Here is a 23,135-nt window from a genome sequence, read left to right as displayed (position 1 = left end):
ATATATTTACATATACATATATAGATGTATACATACAGACATACCCCTTCCCCTCTACTCCCAACATATTTTTCCTATTCCTGCTAACACTGCTTTAATTCTGTTCATTAACTTGCCTTGTCTTCATCTACCCTTTGGTTTCCCCTCCACCCATGCCTCCCCCATTATTTCTTTATAGATTTGGAGAGTGCTGTACCCTTCATTGTATATATGTAGTGTTGCCTATTTAATCCTTCCCAATGTGATTTTTGGTTTTCAGAATTACCAGCCCTCCTCTCCCCTCTGGTACCTCTGTGTCTATTCTTCTTCTGTACTTCATTTGTATAACATAATTATTCTTTTTACCTTAACTCTGCCCCAATCTTTGTTTTGAGCTACCCAATTGCTAATGCCAATCTTAAACATATGGTATACATTTCCATGTAAAAAATAAAATAAAAGCAATTTGTCCATGTTAAGTTCCTTGAAATTGATCTTTGGTGTTGGCTCTTATATGTTAAATTTTTCTATTAAGTTTGGATTTGGTTGAAAGTCCTGAAAATCTGCAAATTCGTTGAATGTTCGTTTTTTTCATTCAATATCATGAATCATTTTGCTTATTATGGTATTTTTGGCTACAGGTCTAGTTCTTTTGATTGCCAATATGTATGGTTCCAGATCCTGTGGTCTTTTATTGTAACTGTTGATAAATCATGTATAATTCTAATTTACTTCCAGCATATTTGAGTTGTTTTTTTTTTTTCTTGTTTCTTGCAAAATTTTCTCCTTGATCAGGGGTTTTTGAAATTTGGCAACAATATTCCTATGTGTTTTCCACAAAGGATTTTTTTGAGGTGGTGATTGGTGGATTTTTTCTATTTTTACTTTCCCTTTGTGTTCTATCATGCCAGGATAATTTTCTTGGTTTATTTCTTGCATTATTGTGTTAAGATTTTTTTTTTTTTTTTTTTGGTTACAGTTTTCATCTAGTCCAATTATTCTTAAATCCTCTTTTTGATCTGTTTTCCTCATAAGATGTTTCACATTCTATTCTATTTTTTCACTCTTTATAATCTGTTTTGTTATTTCGTAGTCTCTTATAGCTTCACTGGCTTCCCCTTGTTCAGTTCTAATTTTCAAAGAGTTATTTTTGTCTTTAAGACTACTTTGTATCTCCTTTTCTAGTTGGTTAACTTTTTTTTCATAACCTTATTTTTTTGGGGGTGGCATTTATTTATTTGGTATTTTTCTTGGTATCATTTGATTTTTAAATCCTTTTTTGAGTTCTTCTATAAATTCTCTATGGGCTAGTAATTGTTTAACATTACTTTTTGGAGTAGAAGCTTTTTTTTACCTCAATGTCCTCTGAAGATGAACTCCAGTCTCCTCTATTTCCATAGTAACTTTTTATGGTTGGAGTCTTCATTCTTTGTCAGTTAATTTTTTTAAATGGGAACGTAGCCTCTAGTTTCACCTCAGCTCTCTCATCTAACTGAACCTTAAACCGAGAACTCCATCCTTTTGCAAGTGCTGGTGGTCCTGTCCCATTGCTTCTGCACTCCTGATGTGCTGGTTCCTTGTCTCCCAGGTCCATCTCTCTGCAGCACAGCTAGGCCTGGTGTTTCTGGTCAAAGTTGGACTCTTCTTCCCCCTCCTCCTTACCTTCTCCCTTTCCCTCACTCCACACCAGTTCTGGAGGTAAAGTTTCTGTGCTGAGGCTCCAGCCAAGCCACACTACCCTCAGGGCTCCCTAATTGGTGTTTCTCCCAAGCTAGCTTGGAAGTATTTACACATAACATGGGTTAATGCTTGGCCCATGGTGTTTTTTAGGATTTTCTTGATTTATGCCAGGACCTCTGTTCTGCCCCAAGTCTTCTTGATTTTTCACCAGTTTCTGTTTGCCCTGAGGTGCAAACTTGTTCTGTTTATGGGGGAAATCTAGAGAACTTGAAACTTAGTGACCTATTCCAATACCTTCCCAGAATTCTTCACCAGCCCCCTCACTTTATAGATGCAGAGGTTTCAGTATAGCTGCTGGCCCAAGGTTATGCAGGTTGGAAAAGAAGAGAGTGGATGGGAAGCTGGGTACAACCTGTAACAGAAAAGATAATTGGGTCTGTGAAGACCAGGACCCCCTTCTGTACTGGGTCCTGAGGATCATGTACCATAAAACCTGGATTTTGCTGAAGGGGTGGTAGACCCTTGACCTGTTGGGATAGAAGGAAAGCCATTTCTAGGGTCTAGAGGAAGGCGTCACTGAGTCTGGATCACTAGCGACAAAGTCTATCTAGAGGCTAACTTAACTGGCTTGTGGCTTTATGGTCTCAGAGGTCTCATGTGCTCTGTTGGTTAGTTGCTCAGACTGTTTCACAAGTCGTAGGGAAGGAGATGAAGAATCCAGGCAGACACTGTCTAGGGGACTCTGTGTCCTTTTCCAAGTTGTAGTAGGAAGGCTGGAGAGGCCGAGTCTGCTGTGGCAAAATCCCAGTTCTGCTTGGAGTTCAAAGGCACTAGTTACTGCCACTGCAGCCACTCCTTGGCATTCAGAGTCCATCCTCTTCCTCCTTTCCTCATATTCCAGCATCTAGTTTTACCCCTTCTCCTTCACACACATTTGTACTAGCTGTCCCTCCCACCTTTCATCCCGCCTCCCTTTTCACTTTCTTCTTGGCGTTCCTGGGCTTCCTTCAGGATTCAGCTCGAATGCCAACTTCTGCAGGAGGTTGGCTGCTTTTTTTTAATAGTATTATTTTTTTTGCAATTATGTGTAAAAACAACTTTTAACATTCATTAAAATGTTTAAAACTATCTCTCATCTTAATCTCCTAAAAAGGCAAGAATTTTAAATAGGTTTTATATATATATATATATATATATATATATATATATGCAGTCATGTAAAACATTTCCATATTAGTCACGTTGTGAAAGAAGAAACAGCAAAAAGAGAAAACTATGAAAGAGATTTAAAAAGTGAAAACAGCCTGTTTTGATCTGCATTCAGAATCCATCAGCTCTTTTCTGGAGGTGGATAGCATTTTCCATTGTGAGTCCTTTGGAACTATCTTGGATCATTGTGTTGTTGAGAAGAGGCAAGTGATTCATAATTGATCTGGGATGTTAAAATCATTCTTGGGTAGTTTTTTGATGTATTCGTCTTAATTTCTTTGACTTTTAGAAAAGATCCTCTCATTTTGTCTTTTATCTTGACCATTTTTGCCTGAAACATTCTCTTAACATCTATAATTTTCTTAAAGATATTTCTTGCCTTTCTCATCCTGTTGTTTTCTTTTATTTCTTAGCATTGCTCATTTTAGAAAATCTTAACCTCTCCTTTGTGTTCTCTACAAATCTATATTCTGCAAGGCATATCTTTCCCTTCTCTCCCTTTTGCTTTCCCTGCTTTCCTCAGCTCTTCATAAAGCTTCATCAGGCAGCCATTTTACTTTTTACTTTCTTACCCTTCTTTTCTTTAGCATGTTTTGTGTTCTTACCTGTCCAGTGTTGCAAACCTCTGTCTATCTAGTCTTTGTATTTTTGTATCTGCATCCCCTGCTCTTAGTCAGTCCAGTGCCTGACTCATGGTCAACACAACGCTGGTTGACTGATCACCTAGTCTGATACCCAGCCTCAAACATGAATCCCCTTTACCACCAGTGTCATCCATATTGAACTGTGCTTGCTATTCTGGTCAGAATCCTCCTTGCTCGTAATGAGTATGGCATTATTTTTTATCAGTATTCAGGCTAGAGCAACAATATTGAAGCGAAGCAGAGGGCCTACCTAGCTTTGAATCCTGCCTGTGACACTACCTGTGTGACCTTGCCCTGGCCCCTTTTAGCTCAGCTCTTTGATGCCTTTTCCACTTTTGGACACTCCAGATATTGCTTAGAGTTATACCTGGAAGTCCCCGAAGGAAAACCCTGTCTCCCCCAGGCCAGGCCTTTATGTCAAGCCCTGGGGTTGGATGAAGAGCTCACACAGACAGGCAAGAGTGAAACAACCACCTTCGCCTCCTCAGCACAGAGCTAACAGGTGCTGCTCTGCTCTGAGGGAGAGCTTTCCTCCCCAGGAGCAGGGAGAAGCTCAATAGTGATCTAAAACTAAGAGCATTTACTTTTTTTTTTTTTAAACAACCCAGAAAGAAGTTTAATATTTCAAACAAGCCAGTAATTTTTATATAGATTCCTGATAATCGTTTGAAAAAGGTTATCTTAGTATCCAAGATATACAGACAAATAATACAATTATTTAAGTTATTTAAGCCAAAAACCATTCTCCAGTAGATAAGTCGGGTCAATGGATAGACTAAACTGTTTTTAAAGGAGCCTTGCAAACTTTTTTTCTTTATGAATTTTTATATCTATTGTTTTCTTTTCTTTTCTTTAAATAATAGCTATTTTTCCAAATACAAGTAAAGGTAGTTTTCAACATTCACTTGTGCAAAACTTGGTGTTCCAAATTTTTTTCCCTCCCATGGATAGCAAACAATCCAATATAGGTTAAATGTGTAAAATTCTTCCAAACATTTCCACATTTATCATGCTGCACAAGAAAAATCAGATCAAAAAGAAAAAAAAAAAACAAGCAAATAAATAAAAACAAAGGTAAAAATACTAAGCTGTGATCCACATTGAGTCCCTATAGTTATGTGTCTCTGCAGATGGCTCTTTCCATCATGTCTATTGGAATTACCTTGAATCCCTCATTGTTGAAAAGAGCCATCAGAACTGATCATTGTATAAATCTTGTTCTGTATAAAGATTTCTTGGTTCTGCTCATTTCCCTCAGCATCAGTTCCTGTCAATCTCTCCAGGTTTCTCTGAAATCGTCCTGCTGGTCATTTCTTATAGGACAATAATATTCCATAACATTCATATACCAGAACTTGTTCAGCCATTACCCAACTAATGGGCATCCACCCAGTTTCCAGTTCCTTGCCACTACAAAAAGGGCCACCACAGACATTTTTGCACATGTGGGTCCTTTTCCCTTTTTTTGGATCTCTTTGGGAAAACACAACTGGATCAAAGGGTATACACAATTTGAAAGCCCTTTGGGCATAGTGCCAAGTTCCTCTCCAGAATGGTTGGATCAGTTCACAACTGCAACATTTATCATTATCTTGTCATCTTAGCCAGTCTGAGGGATATGTAATCGTACCTCAGCTGTCTTAATTTGCATTTCTCTAGTCAACAGTGATTTAAAACATTTTCTATATGACTATGACTATGATGGCTTAAAATTCTGAAATTGTCAAACGTTCACATCCCCTTTTGGTGTGATAGCCCTTGATGTAGTCATAAGTGGTTTTCAGAGAATCACAGAAAATAAGGGCTTGGAAGGGACCAGGTAGAGTGGAGAGGAGGACCTAGGGGCCAGTCCTGCCTGTGGACAAGGTACTTTTCCTCAAAGGGCTGGAAGGCCGCAGGAAGGTAGAGGAAGTTTCCTCATCTCCATGATTGATAACATCAATTTGGCCCATCAGTAAATCAGTTAAAGTTTACTTTAAAGTCTGAAATTCACTTCATGGCATCTCATTGGAGCTGTGAGATAGGGACTACAGATGAGTATAATCCCCATTTGGCAATTTAGGAGTTAAGGCTCATAGCCGGGACACATCAAAGGGACAATTTCCATCCAGGCCTTCTTGGTCCTGATGACGGGTTCTGTCTGTGCTGCAAAAGACTCTCCTCTTCTCTCCTCTCCACCATGACTCCCGTGAGGAAGCAGTCCTCAGTAGCTGTCCAGGAATGAGAGCCCCCAGCCTCCTGATCCTGTGGAGGTTCATCTGCTGAACACATGCCCAACATCCAGCTGAAAAAGGGCTCTTGGTCACTCACAGTGTTGTTTCTGTGGGGTCAGTGAGAGGGGTTAATCTCCCCAAGTCTCATTTGGTGTGATTTTGTAGCCTTTCCAATCCCGGCCTTCCTAGGACACTGGTGCAGTGCTTGGTTAGGAGGCTGGATTAGGGAGTATAGGATACCTGGGAGGAGAGCCAATCTCAGATGCTCATTAGCTAAGTGATACTGGGAAACTCACCTCTGCTCTCTGAGTCCCAGTTTGCTCCACTCTAAAACGGATAATAAAGCATCTGCTTCAAAAGGCAATTGGGAGGGGCAGCTAGATGGCGCAGTGGATAGAGCACCAGTCCTGAAGTCAGGAGAACTTAATTTCAAATCTGACCTCAGACACTTAACGCTTCCTAGTCAGGAGACCCTGGCAAGTCATTTAGCCCCAGGTGCCGCAGCAAAAAAAAAAAAAAAAAAAAAAAGGGCTATTAGGAGGGTCAGGTGAGACAATACCTGTAAAATGTTTTGTAAATCTTAAGGTGCCATATAAAAGATGCTGCCACATAGAGCACGTAGCTTATGTGGTACTTTGGAAATTCTAAGGCTTGCTAACGATGGTGGCTATGATTAATGACAATGTGGGAATTTATTATCTTCATCATTTAACTGTTTGGGTCTTAACTTTTTGTTCTGTGCTAGGGTGAACCATCCGCATCGATAAACTGGACCCCCGCATTCTCGGCCGCCCTCATGCTGTCATCTGGCGTGGAGACGCAGCCCATCTCTCTCGATGCCTCCATGTCTGCAGGGGCCCAGGAGTTGTACGTGGAACTTCCAGTGAGCGTCTCTCCGGAGCTTCCTGCGGAGTTTGAGCCAAGTGTGACTCCAGATGCGAAACCCGAGGCCTCAAGCTCCTTGCTACGGACTTTGCCTTTAGAGCCACAGAGGACTCATGTGGAAAATTGCTCTCGAGACGCTGACCTCATGGACGATGGGGAAGAACCGAGATGTTGTGGTCTGGCTGCAGAGTGTCCAGCCAGAGACGCCGTGGCTGCAGGAGTCCTTGAGAAAGAGAGGACTGTGGGGAGAGGGGAGCAGAAGTCCTTACGCAACCAGGGGAAGCAGAAAGAGGCGGCAGCGAGCGCTGGGAGAGCCCCCCCGGAGAGATTGGCGGAAGGCCAGGAGCAGCCTTCCTCAGCTGCTGCTACAGGAGCCTGGGGCTTGTGCCAGGTAAGAGACAGCAGGCGGGATTTCTGAACTACAGGAGTGAGGGAGTGAATGAATGAAAAGCCATTATGAAACATTTACTATGTGTTAAGCACTAGGGAGTAAGGAGACAAGTCTGCTAGTCCTTGCTCTCCAGGAGTTCGTGGAGCTGAGCTCAGCTGGCGGGCCAGTGGTGAGGCCTGGGGGCTCCTGGGAGGTCCGCAGGATAGTGTGCCTGCAGCAGATGGTCCACAGCATCCCAGTCATATTGCAAATGTCACCTGCTTCCCAGGAGCTTGTTTATGTCTTGGAAATGTTCTCACATGCATGTTTCAGAGGGCATCCAATGGCTGATTCCTCTGGCATGAGGATCAAACTTGAAGGAGGAAGGGGTCCTTCAGGCTGTGGCAAGGGCATTTTTTAGTGTAGTCTGTGAGGTGGGACGGCTCAGAAATAACAGGCTTGTGGGGTTAGGGGAAGTTTTTCTTATTCTTGGTTATAAGAGCTGGCTCTGGAAGGCAGTGGAAGTGATGTTCAGTGGTTCCAGGCATGTCTGACTCAGTGCATTTGGGGTTTTCTTGGCAAAGATACGGGGCTGGTTTGCCCATTTTACAGATGAGGGAACTGAGGCCAACAGGATGGAGTGATTTCCCAGTGTCACAGAGCCAATAAGGTTCTGAGGATGAGTGTTTCTGACTGCAGGCTTGGCATGCTATCCACTGTGCCACCCTGCTGCCCAGAAGTGTTGTAAATGATACAGAAATAAACTCTAGCAACAAAAATACACACACACACACACACACATACATATATATTTTTAAGCCCTTTGCTCACAACAGTTCTGGGGGAAAAGAGGTATAATTAATATAGAAATAGCATCAGAAGCAGAACCTTCAGACTGTAAATTGAGGCTGGTGATCCTGTTCATGTTCTCCCCCTCTCCCAGGGCCCTTGTGCCCAGCATTACAGAAATGGGGTGTCCCGGGTCCCTAAATCTCCATCCCCAAGCTGTGGGAATGATGGGCTCTGGCCTCAGGGACCATCCTCTCAGGAAGCACTGACAGTCCTCCCCCATCTCCCCACTCGGCAGAGCCACGGGTCCTAAGTGCCTACTGATATGCTGGGAACTTTGCCAGGTCTGAGGATCCAGAGATAAAAGGCAGAGATGGGGGCCCTGCTCCCAACGCATCTGTGTTCTGCAGGAGGCAGGGGTGGGAAAGAACAACACGGACCCAGAGAAATAGTTTGCCTTAAGTAAGGCTTATTGAGAACTTTCTTTTTTGTTTTGCACTAGCATGGTTTTCCCTATCATTTGTCCCCATCCCATGTAACAAAAAATGATCTTTTTTTAAGACAAAAAGAACGAAAAGAAGGAATATGACACAGCTGATGAATAAATAGCTTGGAAAAGTCTGAAAGCATATGCAGTGTTCAGTAGTTGTCTTCTGGGAAGGGGGGGTGTTCCAGGAAGATCTACTGGTTAAATATTTTACACACATGCGTGAATGCACACAAAGTCAATGGAACAGGATGCTGCAGGGAGGACCATTAATTGCTGGGCAGTCTGGGAGGCCAGGGCCCTTTCCTTGAGTCCTAGAGCTGAGAAGTTCTGGAGGACAGCCTGGTCTGAAGGTGGGACAGAGTGGAAGCTCCTGGTTGTGACTGTTGCCTCCCTGACTTTCAGCCTCCTTTCCCTGTCTCCTACCCCTGACTTTCAGTCAGCTTTGTTGCTGTGTTCAGTCTGAGCTACCTAGCACTTTTTGGCTAGAAGGAGAACAAAATCCTTAGAGACTGCTTCCCTTGAACCAGACACAAAAGGTTAGAAAGAAAACTTGAGGAAGAACAGATGGGGTCCAGAAGAGGCTACTTAGAAGAGTCTGTGGGCTTTTTGGTAGGAGATGAGCCCTCAGTGGGGCCAAAGGGTCAGAGGTGCCTCCTACCTCCCAGACATCAGGTTAGGAAGCTCTTCCAAGCAGCCATCTTCCTTTCTGGAGGCCTCATGACCGCAGTTGGTCACAGCCATTGGTGTGGTCTACACAGCAGCCCCTTGCTACCTGTTCTGTACCAATCTGTTCTGTACCAATCTACCCTCAGACTCTAGTTTTTTTTTTCTGTCCGTGGATAGCATTTTTCATCATGAGTCTCTTGGAATTGTCTTAGATCATTGTACTTCTGAGAAGAGCTAAGTCACTTATAGATGATTATCAGATGATGTTGCTGTTGTTGTGTATGGTGTTATCCTGATTCTGCTCACAGATTGAACGTTTCAGTAAATTTCAGTGTTTATTTTCTGCCACTGCCACCATACCCCAAACATGGACCTTCCCTCTTGAAAAAAAAAGAAAAAGAATGGTAAAGTAAACCTTTGACAAATATCTATAATCAAGCTAAAAAATTCTCATATTCTCATGAAGCTCAAAAATGGGTCTCTTATTCTGCAGGCCCATCTTATTAATTTTTGGTTCCTGGGATCACGGATGGTCATTGTACTGATCAGAATTCTTTGTGTATATGAAAAACATGTAAAACATTTCTTCTTAGTCCAAATATGAATAAAAAGCCAGGAAGATAAAGTGAAAAAATATGCTTTAATCTCTATTCAGAATTCACCAGTTCTCCCTTTGGAGGTGGATAGCATTGCTCAACCTGAGTCCTTTTGAATTGCTTTGAATTTTTGTATTGATTAGAATAGCCTTTTTACAGTTAATCATCACTACAAAACTGCTGTTATTGTGTTTTTTCTAGGATCTGTTTACTTCACTTTGTATCATTTCATAACAGATCTTCCCAGATTTTTCTGAAATCATTCCCTTCGTCATTTTTTATGGCACAATAGTATTTTAAAACAATCCTGAAACACAGCTTGTTCAACTATTCCTCAATTTCTCTTGGTTTCTAATTCTTTGCCTCCACAAAAAACTGCTATAAATATGATTACAGTGTGGGTCCTTTTTTCCTTCAATCTCTTTGAAATAAGACCTAGTGATATTTCTGGGTCAAAGGACTTGCAGTTTTATTCTCCAGATTGATTTGCTCCATCAACAGTACCTTAGTGTCTGTTTTTCCATATTGCTTCCATTTGTCATTTTCCTTTTCTGTGCTATTGGCCAATTTGATGTATCTGAGGTGGTACTTCAAAGTTGTCTTAATTTGCATTTTTCTAATCAGCAACCGATTTAGAACATTTTTACATCATTATTGATGGGTTTGTTTTCTTCTGAAAATTGCCTGTTCATATCCTTTCATCATTTGTCAATTGGAGAAAGGCTATTTTCCCCCCAAATAAATTGGACTCGGTTACTGTACATTTGAGAAATGAGATCCTTATGAGAAAAACTTGGTGTAAATTTTTTTTCTTCCAATTTCCTCTTTTCTTTCTAATTTAGCTATATTGGTTTTATTTGTGCCTGTAATCAAAATTGATCCATTTTTACTTAGAATAATACTCTGTATCTTATGTTCCGTCATAAACTCTTCCCTTACCCTTTGATCTGATTTTTTTCCATGTTCCCTATATGCTACATTTGTTCCAAGGCTCTTTAGAGTTTTTAATGGAAATAAGTGCTATATTTTGTCAAAAGCTTTTTCTACATGATTTTCCTTGTTTTTGTTTTTTAAATGGTCAATTATGCTTATAGTTTTCCTGATGTTGAACTAGTCTTCCATTCATTGTATTATCCAACCTTGTCATAGTATGTGATCTTGATAAATTGCTATAATCTTGTTAGTATTTTAAATTTTTGCATCAGTAGTCATTAGGAAAACTAGCCTATAGTCTTCTTCCTTTGTTTTTGCTCTCTCTGGTTTAAATATCAAAATCATATTTATGTCATAGAAAGAAGAACTCCTTTACCCAACTTTCTTTCCTCCTCCAAATAGTTTATGTAGTATTGGAATTAGGTGTTCTTTAAATGTTTGATAGAAATTAATTTGTAAATTTGTCTGGTCCTGAGTTTTGGTGGTTTTCTTTTTTGTTAAGATAGGGTTATTTAAGTATTCTGTTTCCTCTTTTAATTATATTTTTAAAAATATTTATCCATTTAATTTAGAATGACAGATTAATCACTTTCAGGATTTTCATTTTGGTGTTTTGAAAGTTTTTAATTTGCCATTTCTCATTTTTTTTTTTTTTTAGTTGCATCCCAATTCATTAATTTTGTATTATTATTATCGATTTAAGGGTTTAGAGATATTTCCCCCTCAAGTGCCACTTTTGTGTTCCATAGATTTTGGAGCATTATGTTGTTTTGTTTTTGACATCCCCTTTAATGAAACTGATTGTTTTTGTGATTTGTTCTTTGACCCATTCTTTCTTTGGGATTTAGTTTTACAGTTAATTTTTAATCTATGTTTCAAAGGCCCTGTGTTGAATGTAAATTTTGTTGCTTTGTGATCTGAAAAAGATACATTAAGTATTTCTTTTTTCCACATTTGTAAGGTTTTTATGTCTTAATCCATGGTTTGGGGACTTGGGGGGGGTATAAAAATTGAGAAAAAGATAGACTTCTTTCTGTTTCCATTCTGTTTATCCCAGAGGTCTGTCGAATCTAACTTCTCTAAAATTCTGGTCATCTTGTTAACTTCCTATTTATTTCGTGGTCAGTTTGTATGAGAGAAGTAAATTAAGAATTCCCCACTAGCAGTGTATTAATATCTTTTTCCTATTGTAATTCATTTAACTTCAACAATTTAGATGCTATGCAATTTGAATAATGTTTAGTATTGTTATTTCTTCTTTTTTTTTTTTTTTTTGTATCTTTTAGCAAAATGTAATTTCTTTGATTATCTTTTAATTGGGTCTATTTTTGCTTTTGAGCTCAGCTGAAGCTGTTCCAGCCTCTTATTTTAAATTCTGTATCTTTCTATTTCAAATGTGTCTCATTGTAAATAACACCTTGTTGGATTCTGCTTTCCAATCCATTTTGTTCTTCTCTTGTTTTATTGATGAGTTCCTCCCATTCATCATTATGCTTGCCAGTTGCCCGTTTCCCATGAATCTTCTGTTTAATCTTCTTTCTTGCTCTCTCTTTTAACCTTAACCTCTTTTCTGACTTCTGCCTCGCTTATTAAACCGCTCCCTCTTTTCACTTCCTCCCCAACTTTCTCTTAGCAACTTCCTCTCTTACTTCCCTGTTGGATAAGATGAATTTCTCTGTCCCATTTTGTGTGTCTATATATTACATTCTTTCCTTTTTGAATCAATTCAGATGAATCAGTAAATTTCAGTGACTGGTTGTTCCCCTCCATTTTCCCTTCCATTGTGAAAAACTGTTCCTTTGTACTCCTCTTTTATAGAAAACCATTTTCCCTTTTTCTCAGTACATCTTTTCCACTTTTTGGTGATCATCCGAATAATAAACATATAGTCATTCTCTCTTAAGTAAATAAATTTCTCACTTGTGTTTACTTTTTCATTTTCTTTTTGTTATGTTTAAATGTCAAATTTTCTGTTGAGATTTTCTTTCATTGAAAATGCTTAGACATCCTCATTTATTAAATGTCCATTTTTTTTTTCTCTTGTAGGATCACACTCAGTTTTTGTTGTGAAGATTATTCTTAGTTGTTAACCATAGCACCCTTGTTTTCCAAGACATCCTATTCCTTCTTTGCTCCTTTATGGTAGAAGCAGCTAAATCTTTTGTGATCCTGATTGTGGAACTTGAAAGGTTACTTTCTGGCTTCTTGACCAGGGAGCTGTGTGAGACAGGTACTAGACCCCCTTACCCAAATAGGCTACTCAGAAGCATCTTCAGATACAAATAGGAAGCATTTATTTGGTCCTTGCAAGGAGAGGCCCAAGTACTCCAGCTGAGCGGACCCAGAGCTTCTCAGCTTCCATCTCCCAGCATTGTGTCTGGCCTCGTGAACCAGAAATAGTGATTTTGGTCAAATAGCAAAAAAAGCTCATTGGATGGATTGAAAAGGAAGCAACCTTTGAGCACTGGTTATCAATGCTGTCTACTTCCTATGGGTCCCATAACTTCCTGAAGCTTAGACCCAGGGTCTGATCTTTTCTGTCCTAAAGATCTCTGAGAATAGGGTTCAATAGACCCTAGGCCTAGGGTGTCTAATTCACTGCATCTTCACCTGGTTCCATTTGGGTCTATGGAATTTTAACTAATATTCCTGGGTTTTTTCATTTGGGGATCTTTTATAGGTGATTAGTGGAATCTTTGATTTTCTGTTGTGTCCCCTGGCTTAAAATGAATGGGTAGTTTTCCTTTTTAATTTCTTGAAGCATGCTGTCGTCTCTTTTTTAAAGTAATTTTTTGGGTAATTCAATGATTCTTAAATTATCTCAATCTTTTTTCAAGGTTGGTTTCATTTTCTTTTTATTATTTTGATTTGTTTTATGGTTTTTTGATGTTTCAAGGAGTTCGTAGCTTCCTCTTGACCAATTTTAATCTTTAAGAAGTCATTTTCTTATTGTTTGTGCTGCTTATCAAACTATTCTCTTTTCATAATTTTCTCCTGTTGCTCTTCTCAATATTTCCTTTACTTTTAAAATTAGATTTCAAAAACAAATATTTTGCCTTTTTTAAAAAGCTATTTAAGGAATCCTTTTTGGGCTTGTGTTCAATTTGCATTTTACCTTTGAAGCTTTGCTTGTAGATGTTTTCAAGCCATTGTCTTTTTTTTTTTTTTTTTTTTTTGGTCTTGCGCTTCTCTATCATCATAGTAGCTTTTTATGGTCAACTTCTTTTTGTTGTTGTTCTTGCTTGCTCATTTTTCCAGACTAATTTTTGACTTGGGCCTTGATATTAAGAGTTGGCTTTTAACATGTATGGAGGGGAGGAGGGTTTGAGGAGGAATGACTTTCCTAAGTTTTAGGCTATGTTCTGATGTTTTCACTGTCGGGCACAGAGTTTTTGGTGCTTGCAAGGTATTGTGATTTGGTGAGAGTCAGTGCCCCTCCGGCATGCACTCTGATCCTTGCCACGTAAGTGACTCCCTCATAGCCACAGCTCCTTGGCATCCTTGAACTGAATAATGAATAGTGGAGTTGCCAAATGGCAAGGGGTCTTATGCCTAGTATTACTAAGGGATTCCCTGTAATCTCTTTCTAAATTAGTGTTCACTCCCCTTAATGTCCCTAAGTAGTGAGTTCTCCCTGTACCATTCTTGCTGCTGTTTACCTCCCAAGTTCTGCAGTAAGTGCTTTTTAAAAGTTCTTTAGAGAAGATCATTGGAAAAGCTTGGCAGGACTGCTCACTTTACTCCTCTAACTAGGCTCTGGGTCTCCCCCTAGCAAAATTCATTTTCTTTTCCTTTTTTCAAATACTTCAATTTTTTCCAATTATATGTAAAAAAAGTTTTTAACTTCCATTTCGAAACTTCAATTTTGAGTTTCAAATTCTCTTCCTCCTCTCCCTCTTTATTGAGAAGGCAGGCATTTTGATACAGATTGCTATAACACATGTATAGTCATGCAAAACATTTCCATATTAGTCATGTTGTAAAAGAAAATATGGACCCCCCCTCTTTTCCTGGGGGACCCTCCCAAAAAAAGCCCAATTCCTTCAGAATTGCCTTGTATCATTGTATTATTGAGGATAGCTGCCATTCCCAGTTGATCATCAGAATATTGCTTTCAGTTTGGACTCATGTTTTTCCCTATGATATGTTATACTTTCCTAATATTGCTTACCAAAAGGTTGTTAAATGAGGTTATTTCTTTATCACTAAAGAGTCTTTCATAATTTTGTTGCACAGGTGGGAAAGTATTGTTAGAAAAGAACCTTTAAAAGGGGTGATTTTATTTAGCTGCATTCCTTACTTATTTCACTCAGTTATTTTTTAAATGGGTAGTTTTCAGTGAAATATATCATTTCTTACATGTTGCTCTTTGGCATATTGAGGTACTGTTTATTGGTTTAGAAACTCTAAACTTTGTATACTTTTTGACCTGGGAAGCTTCCTATTAAACTCAAGAGGCCAAAAAGAAGGAAGGGTACAAAAATAGAATAGTACATTTTGTTGAAGGAGGGACCTTGTAACAAAGTGAATGGCTGGCCCTCGATTGCACAATGACTGAACACATTCTAGGACATGACTGTAATAAGATGTTATTGTGGCATAAGAAATTATGAATTAAAGAATTCAGAGAAACTTGGGAAGACTTAGATGGATGGATGCAGAATAGCCGCCGTTGTATAAATGACTTTACCCACTAATCAATCAGGACAAAATATTGATTTAAGGAAAATGGATAATGAATCACCTTTTGGCATAGATATAATATACTGGAATGGTTACACCCTATATGACCAATGTGGTGATTTATTTTGCTACTCTTCTCATTTTGGTATAAGAACAATTTTTTTCAATAGTATTTTATTTTTTCAAAAACATGCAAAGATAGTCTTCGATATTCAAGACTTTGTATTCCACATTTTTCTTCCTCCTTCCTTTATTTCTCTCCTCCCCAAGACAGCAAGCAATCAGATTTAGGTTAAATATTTGCATTTTTCCTTATTTGACATGTTATGCAAAAAAAAAAAATCAGACAAATTAGAGGGAAAAAAGCACAAGAAAGAAAAAGCAAAGGAATAAACAAGCTTCAAACTCTATAGTTGTCTCTTTGGATGCAGATGGCAATTTCCATCCCAAGTCTATTGAATCACCCACCAAATTGGTGAGAAAGGGTCAAATCCATCATAGCTGATCATATAAAGTTGTGGTTTGCATACAGTGTTCTTTTGGTTCTGCTCATTTCACCTAGCATCAGTCCATCTAAGTCTTTTCAGGTTTTTCTGAAATCAGGCTCCTAATTTCTTATAGAATAGTAATATTCTATAACATAACTTATTTAGCCATTCTCCAACTGATGGGCATCCACTCAATTTCCAGTTCCTTGTCACCCCAAAAAGGGCTGTTATAAACATTTTTGCACATGTGGGTCCTTTTCTCTCTTTAATGATTTCTTTGGGATATACACCCAGTAGAGACACTGTTGGATCAAAGAGGTTGCAAAGTTTGATAGCCTTTTGTCCATAGTTCCAAATTGCAATCGAAGACTTTTTAGGAGAGGTGAATAGGTTAGTGGGAATATGATCAGAGTCAATAAACATTAAGAATAATAAATAATCAGAGTAATAACCAATATTGATATTATTTACTATGTTCCTGGCGTTGTGCTAAGTGCTTTATAGTTATCACATTTGATTCTCCCAACTTCCCTTAGAGGTAGGAGCTATTATCCCCATTTTACAGATGAGGAAAGTGAGGTAAATAAAGTTGAAGGGTCCCATAGATAGTAAGTGAGACTGAATTTGAGTCTTCTCAGTATGACTCAAACCATATGCTTTACTTTGAGCCAGATACTGTGCTAAGTGTACTGGGAAGAGAGAGGAAGCCCATTCACAATTCACATAAAGAGAAGCTGAAAATGAGGGAGGGGCAAACTCCATGCAGAGGGAGATGGTTAAGTTTTATAACTGGGCTGAGAAATGATAAGGGGATAAGGGGGAGCTCTTGGGACCCTCAGGTGGAGGAGCTGGAAGCTGCTCCCTGATGTCTCCCCTTCACGGTCTTTAACAGGCCCGAAGGTACTCGGGAGTTGGAGGGTTGCTATTGTGTTTCGGAAAGATGATCTTCTGGAGATCAGCTGGGTGGGAGATGGGGTGATTGCTTCCAGAGAGAGTACGAATTTCTGTGAACCAAGGAGGTACTGAGGTGTGAGTTTCAGAATTGAGTGAGAGAGATCTGAAAAAAGGAAAATGTTCTCCAAGGAACGGGTAAACATGGCAGTGATGCCTTATTCAATTTAATGCACACTTTTCCAAAAGACTGTAGATTACCCAAGTCCCTGGTTTCCTCTCCAGTCCCTTCTCTTTCCTTTGTATGTTGGATTATTTGGGTTTATGAATGAATAAGTTAAATAATAAAAGGAAAAGTTAAAGACTAGCCTTGAATACATTTCACTGGACATTTTTACAAGGCTGCCTATTCTCTATTAACTAATAACTCTTCTGTAGATGGGAAGGGAGGGGTGTGTGTATGGTGGGGGGTGGTTGATGATGATATCTTACTCACTTTTAGGATGGGAAGGGGGGGATAGGTTAGTTATTATGAGGTCAGAGCATCCCAGATCTAGTGCTGCAATGGACTTTGGGAGGCCATTGAGTCCAACATCTTGTGATTTTCCAGAGAGGGAGACTGACATCCAGACGGTCCAGCTTCAGTGACTTGCTCATTGTCCGTCAAAGAGCATCTGTGTGCCAGGCCTGGATATGCCATTACAGTGACTGAGGCAGTTTCACTGTGGAAAAGGAGCTTCCCTGCTGATGGGGAGGTAAAGAGAAATAGAGAAAAGTTCTGTTTAGGATCCTTTGAGACAGAGGCAGGAGGGCAGAAGCTGGGGAGCAGGAAAGGGTTGACTCTGAAGATTATGTTTGAGCTAAATATTGAAGGACAGTGCGGGAAGGTCAGGACAGAGGCACAGAGGCTGTAGAGGAAGAACTGTGGGTGAGGGGCAGATTACCTAGCTATGGGAGAGTCATAGCCAGTGAGGCTGTAAACATAGATTTGGGATCATTGTTGTGAGGCTTTGGAAAGATGGAAGGAAATCCAAAATGCAGGCGGACAAAAATAGAGGGACTGGGAATTCTATGTAGTGGTTCATAGTCATCTCCCAGAGTTCTTTTCGCTGGGTGTGGCTGGTTCAGTGCATTCCTGCTCTATTGGAACTGATTTGGTTCATCTCATTGTTAGAGGGCCCCCGTCCATCAGAATTGATCCTCATATAGTATTGTTTTTGAAATATATAATGATCTCCTGGTTCTGCTCATTTTACTCAGTATCAGTTCGTATCAGTTCGTGTAAGTCTCTCCAGGCTGTCCCATAGAATCTTAACTTGTGATCATCAGTATTAATATAGTCATTTTTTATTTCTATAAGAAGGGAATCCAACATCTCCATAGATAGGGAAGTAAAAGAGAGAGTATTCAGAGATGACTTGCACTTAAGAAGGGATGTAAAGACTTAAGATTTTGAGATAAGTTTATTGCTTGGTAAAAATTATTGGGAAAACTGGAAATCTTTATGGAAGAAACTGGGTATAGACCAGTATCTTACACCTTTTACAAGAACAGATCAAAATTGACACATGGCGTAAATATAAAAAGGTTTTACCAGAAAATTAGAAGATTGTGGGACAGATTAGTTATCAATGTATACATGAATCTGCAAAGGCAGGTATAAAATTAATCATTTTGATTACATTAAATTAAAAGGATTTCATGCAAATAAAACATAGTAAGGATTAAAAGGAAGGCAGAAAATTAGGGAAACATTTTTATGAACAGTTTTATCAGATAAAGGTCTCAGATCTCAAATATATAAAGAATTTTGGCAATTATATAAGAATACAGGTCATTTCCCAGTTGATAAGTAGTCAAAGGATATGAATTTTCCAGTGCAGAAATCAAACAATTTATAGTCATTTAAAAACATTATTAATTAGAGAAATACAAATTAAAACACCCTTAAGATATTGTTTTACACCTACCAGATTGGCTAAAATTCTAGCAGGAGAAAATATGTTGGAAGGGATGTGAAAAAAATTAGGACACCAATACAGGGTTGACGGTATTGTGAACTGATCCAACTCTTTTAGAGAACAGTTGGAATTATGCCCAACAATTTAATAAATTATCTGTATGTACCCTTTGACCTAGCATGACTGAGTCTATTTCTGAAGATGATTAGGGAAAAAGGAAAAGAACTGACATGTTCTAAAGTGTTTATAGCAGCTCTCTTTGTGACAAGAGAACCTGGAAATTGCAGGGAGGCCCACTAGTTGGAGAATGGCTGAACCAGTTGTGGTATTGTTGTGGTCGTTTGTCAAACACAAACAGGACATCAGGGAGGCGATGCCATGGCCTGCAGGTGAATTGGATTTGAAGGGGGGAAGCTGTGCAAAGTCACCAGCTTCACTTCCTCCTCCAGAGGTATCTGGGTCCAATGGCTAGATTAGGACCACTAAAGATGGCCCTGGATGCAGTGGGAGACGGTGGCCTTTTTAAGCTAAGTTGTGGATTATGCTGGAATACTGTGCTGTAAGAGATGAGGAGCTGGCTGATTTTATAAAAACATAGAGTTGCATGAAATAATGAAGAGTAAAATGAGCAAAAGCAAAGGAACATTGTGTACAGTGAGAGCAACATTGTTTTAAGGATGACTTTGAGCGAATAACTTATTTTGTCTACTATAATTGCAAATACAAATTAACCTTAAAGGACGTATGAAGGAAGATACTATCCGCATTTAGAGAAAGAAGTGATAAATAGGAGTTCGTATGGAATAGTTGTATCTGTATCTCTGTATAGTTCTATTTGTCTCCAATAGTAGCCATCTTGGGGAGAGGGGAGAAAAATTTACATGATGATTTTGTTTTATATTTGAATGGAATAGCAAGAAATAGATAATAGATTTACAGTTTCATATGCAATCGTCTTTTTAATTATATTATTATGGAAATGCTTGTTTTATTCCATAAATTAAAAAATAAAAAAGGGATGGGAAAGAGAACATCAAGGAATATGGATGTTCTTGTTCTTTCTATCAACCCTTGACTTGCTCTGCCCATTTTTAGCCCCTTCCTTTTAGGGTTTTATTAATTCTTATATTTTCTTTATCATAATTTCTGTTTCGGAAAGGTTTGTGAGGTTGTGGGAAATGGGAATAAATATATGGCTATTTAGTTGCTCATGGAACCGTCCAAATATTTTCAGGGGCTTGTCCCTGTTCCTGGAACACTCTGGCATACCCTCAACTTCCAGTTCTTTGCCAAGGTAAAGAGAGCTGCTAGGAACATTTTGGAACATGAGTTCTTTTCATTTTCCTTGGTCACCTTGGGAGAGGGACCTACTGGTGCATTGTTGAAGGTGACAGGTAGCACTTGGGGGAGGGAGGGGCAAGCTCCGTGCTGCCTAAGGAAAGCTTTGGACTTGCTGGTATAGTGGGACTAATGCTGAATAGGAGAGCCCCTCCCTCCCCCGGTTTTTTATCTTCCTCGCTGCTCACAACGCGGCTCATTCAGTGGACAGAGCCCCGGACTGAGGATCAAATGCTTCTGGTCTCATAGTCCCCTCTTCCCATTGGCAGTGGCCCAAGGACCCTGTCACCTCCTGAGGCAACCTGTGCTTCTCTTGGTTACACCTTGAATTCTCAGGAAGTTTATCCTGGCATCGGGCATCAGTTTTCCCTTTGGCCCCTTCCAGCCACTGTGCCTTGTAGGTTCAGTCCTGTGGGGCCCACCCGCCCTGGTGTAATCCCTTTTCTACATGGTAATCCTCCAAGTACTCCTCTCATGTTCCTGCTTTCCCTATTCTTTCCAGCATCCTCCCTCCTTCAACCAGTCCTCATATGATGTGCCTCGAGGCTCCCCTCCATCCTATCGGCCTCCTTTTGGAGGCTCTCCAGGTTGTGGCTGGTGATGTTCAGCTAAGGCCCTAGGGCTACAGATGGGGAATGCTCTGCAGAGCTTCTCCTGCATTAGCTTTTGGCTGCCATGTTACACTCATTCACTCCTCAAGCTTGTAACCCACTTAACCCTCCCCCCTCAAACATTTTCAGACCTAACACCCCCTCCTTGGACTTGTAAAGTTGAGCTTTTGGGAACTCATTTGGGAATCTTTTTATGCCTATTAAATTTCATCTTATGGATTCAGCTTAATGTTTTAGCCTTTCAAGCTCTTTTTGGATCGTGACTCCCATTTTCTTTGGTGTTAGTTCTTTCTCCCAGCTTGATATGTCATCTGAACATTTTTGTCATCTGTACCCTTATCCAACGTGTCCAAAAATGTTCCACATGACCCAGCCCTTCAGGGAGACCTGGCTGCAAACAGGTGGAACCGTTGTTGAATCTAGCCACAAACCAGCTCCGAATATATCTGAATTAAAGTGCCATCTAGTCCAGGCCTTTTCATGTTTTCTAAGTGGGTGGTAAGAGGTACCTTGCTTAATTCAGTAAAATATTTTAGTAAAATCTAGGTAAAGTCTATTCACAGAATCTCCTACCCAGCCCAGAGTTCCTTAAACTCTGTCCACTTGAGATCCCATTTTGTCCAAGACATTTGTACATGTCCCCATCTTGAATCTGATCCGAGGAGCTTCTGACAGCATTTGTGTCTGACAGCATTTGTGTGCACACAGTGCAAGTGCACGTCTTGTATGTTGAGAACCCAAGCTGCAGTGAAGTCACAAGATGTCACATGTGAAAGTGGTTCCAGAAGCACCTCGGGGGCATTACGCATTTGATTTTGAATTCCTTTTTTGGTCATTGGGTTCAAAAAACCTCTTGCCACATTTTTCACGCTCCCCTGTGGAATTGCTACCCATGGTTTAAGAAACTTGCCGTAGTGGAGCGATCCTGTCAGAAAGGGAAGTGAGGTTAGTTCAGGGGCTGGGACCTGTTGGGTGGGATTCTCTAGAGAAATGAGCAACTGGGAAGTGAGGAAGTTGGGGAAACATCACTTTGTCTTGTATTCCCCTTGTGTGAAGGTAGGAGTTGGGGAGTCAGATGGGGCTGGGATGGGGAGTGTCCCAGAAGTCGGCAGAGCCAAAATATCAGAACCTTGGTTGGTGGGTTGATGTGGTTTGAAAACCTCAAAGGAGAAATTAGTGAGGCAGGAGGCTGGTGAGAAGTTGCAAGGGCTACAGGGAGGTGCAAAGATCGAAGGAAATGGTGGCCATGGCTAGAGAAGATGACCAGGTTCCATTATCAGGAGAGCCAGAAGATGGAGGGGTGGGGTTCATGCCAGAGGGAACCAAACACCACAAGGAACATGATGAGAGGGGTAGGAGGGCTGCCTGGAGGTGGGAGAAAGAGGAATGGCCCATGGACCATGGGGGGGGACGGACGCGGGGACAGTGACAGCCTCAGTACTTGGTGACAGACTGGCAACTGGGGATTCCAAATCCCTGCCTGCGGAGAAGTGTGATGGTAGAAATAGGTGGTTGGCCAATGAGTTCAGACGCCTCGATAACATAATTAAGATTTCACTGACAGGGTACGAGGCAGCTCAGGTGAGGGGAACACTGGGGGAGCTGATTGAATGCAGGTGGAAATGGCCAGGAGATAGACAGAGGGAGCAAGATGGAGAGGTATTTCTTGGTTCCCTGCAGGCAGCAGTGGGACAGAAGACCAGTGCGCAATGGAATGCCATCTTTTCTCCTTTCCCTGTGGGTGGCAGGTGATAGGTAGGGTCCCCTGTAAGGAGGAAGAAATGGCCAACCTAGGATGTAATGGCGCCTGTCTCTGCCAGCCTGGGAACCCACATGGTATGCAATGGCTCCTTTCTCTCTTCTCCTTGCAGGGAGAAAGAGGCCAGCCTAGGATTTGGGCACAGACTGGCAGAGTGCTGGCCTCTGCATTTAGCGAGTGGTCAGTCTGATCTCCTTATTAGTGGCACGGCAGACCTAGAGGTGCTTGGCCAATCTCGTAGAGTCAGAGAAGAGTATAAAAGGGAGTTGGGCATTGAACTAGGGAACCGAGGGAGGCTACTGGGTCATGTGTGGAGAACAGGACTTTCATTTCTGTTTGTGTGTGGTGTGTGTGTGTGTGTGTGTGTGTGTGTGTGTAGCTGGGAACTGTAATTTCTTGCTCAGAGGAGAGGCATTTCTTACAGCACTAGTATTTTCTGAATACAAATGAGTAATATAATCGTTTTAAAGTGGCTTTTATGCCAAGATTTAAATTAAAATAGATCCTTTCAGAAATGTGCAAACAAGATCTAATTCAGAAGATAGACAAAAGGAAGAAACTTCCCTGTCCAGGAGGAGTCTATTGTTCATGGAGGGTCCTTAGCCATGAGCAAGGGCACTCCCTGGAGTGAGCTTGACATGATCCATCTGGCAGCTGCCTCTGGTCCCTGCCCCTCTTCATTTCTGCCATTCCTGAGTCCTTGTTTACAAGGATCCACGGCATTCTGCAGCCCTCCCTCCTTCCCCAGTACTCACTGTCCCCACTGCCTTTTCCATTAATGATGCTGATAACTGGCCTTACAGCCAATTAGTGCTTAGTAGGTATTGCCTCAGTGGAGCCGTAACTGCACAGCGGTACAACATACAGCACCCGCACCCCTGTTTTATTTGTAAGGAAACGGAGGCTCATCTTGAAGGGTTTCTTGGCTCCTGCTCCCATGCCCTATGGGA

The 23,135-nt window shown here is 40.5% G+C and overlaps 1 protein-coding gene across 2 annotated transcripts in view; it reads left to right on the top strand.

The window, feature by feature from the left end:
* Positions 1-23,135, top strand: part of PRR14L (proline rich 14 like) — a 57,191-nt gene that overhangs the window by 3,433 nt on the left and 30,623 nt on the right. For both annotated transcript variants that reach the window (XM_031948949.1, XM_031948948.1), the window contains exon 2: positions 6,471-7,001. In XM_031948949.1, the coding sequence (XP_031804809.1) occupies positions 6,522-7,001 (480 nt within the window). In that variant the 5' untranslated portion in view covers positions 6,471-6,521. The remainder of the gene's footprint in view (positions 1-6,470; positions 7,002-23,135) is intronic.

This window comes from Sarcophilus harrisii, chromosome 1 (genome assembly GCF_902635505.1).
Source record: "Sarcophilus harrisii chromosome 1, mSarHar1.11, whole genome shotgun sequence".
NCBI classification, from domain to species: domain Eukaryota; kingdom Metazoa; phylum Chordata; class Mammalia; order Dasyuromorphia; family Dasyuridae; genus Sarcophilus; species Sarcophilus harrisii.
The sequence above is the reverse complement of the archived record's forward strand: the minus strand, read 5'-3'. Positions and strand labels throughout refer to the sequence as shown.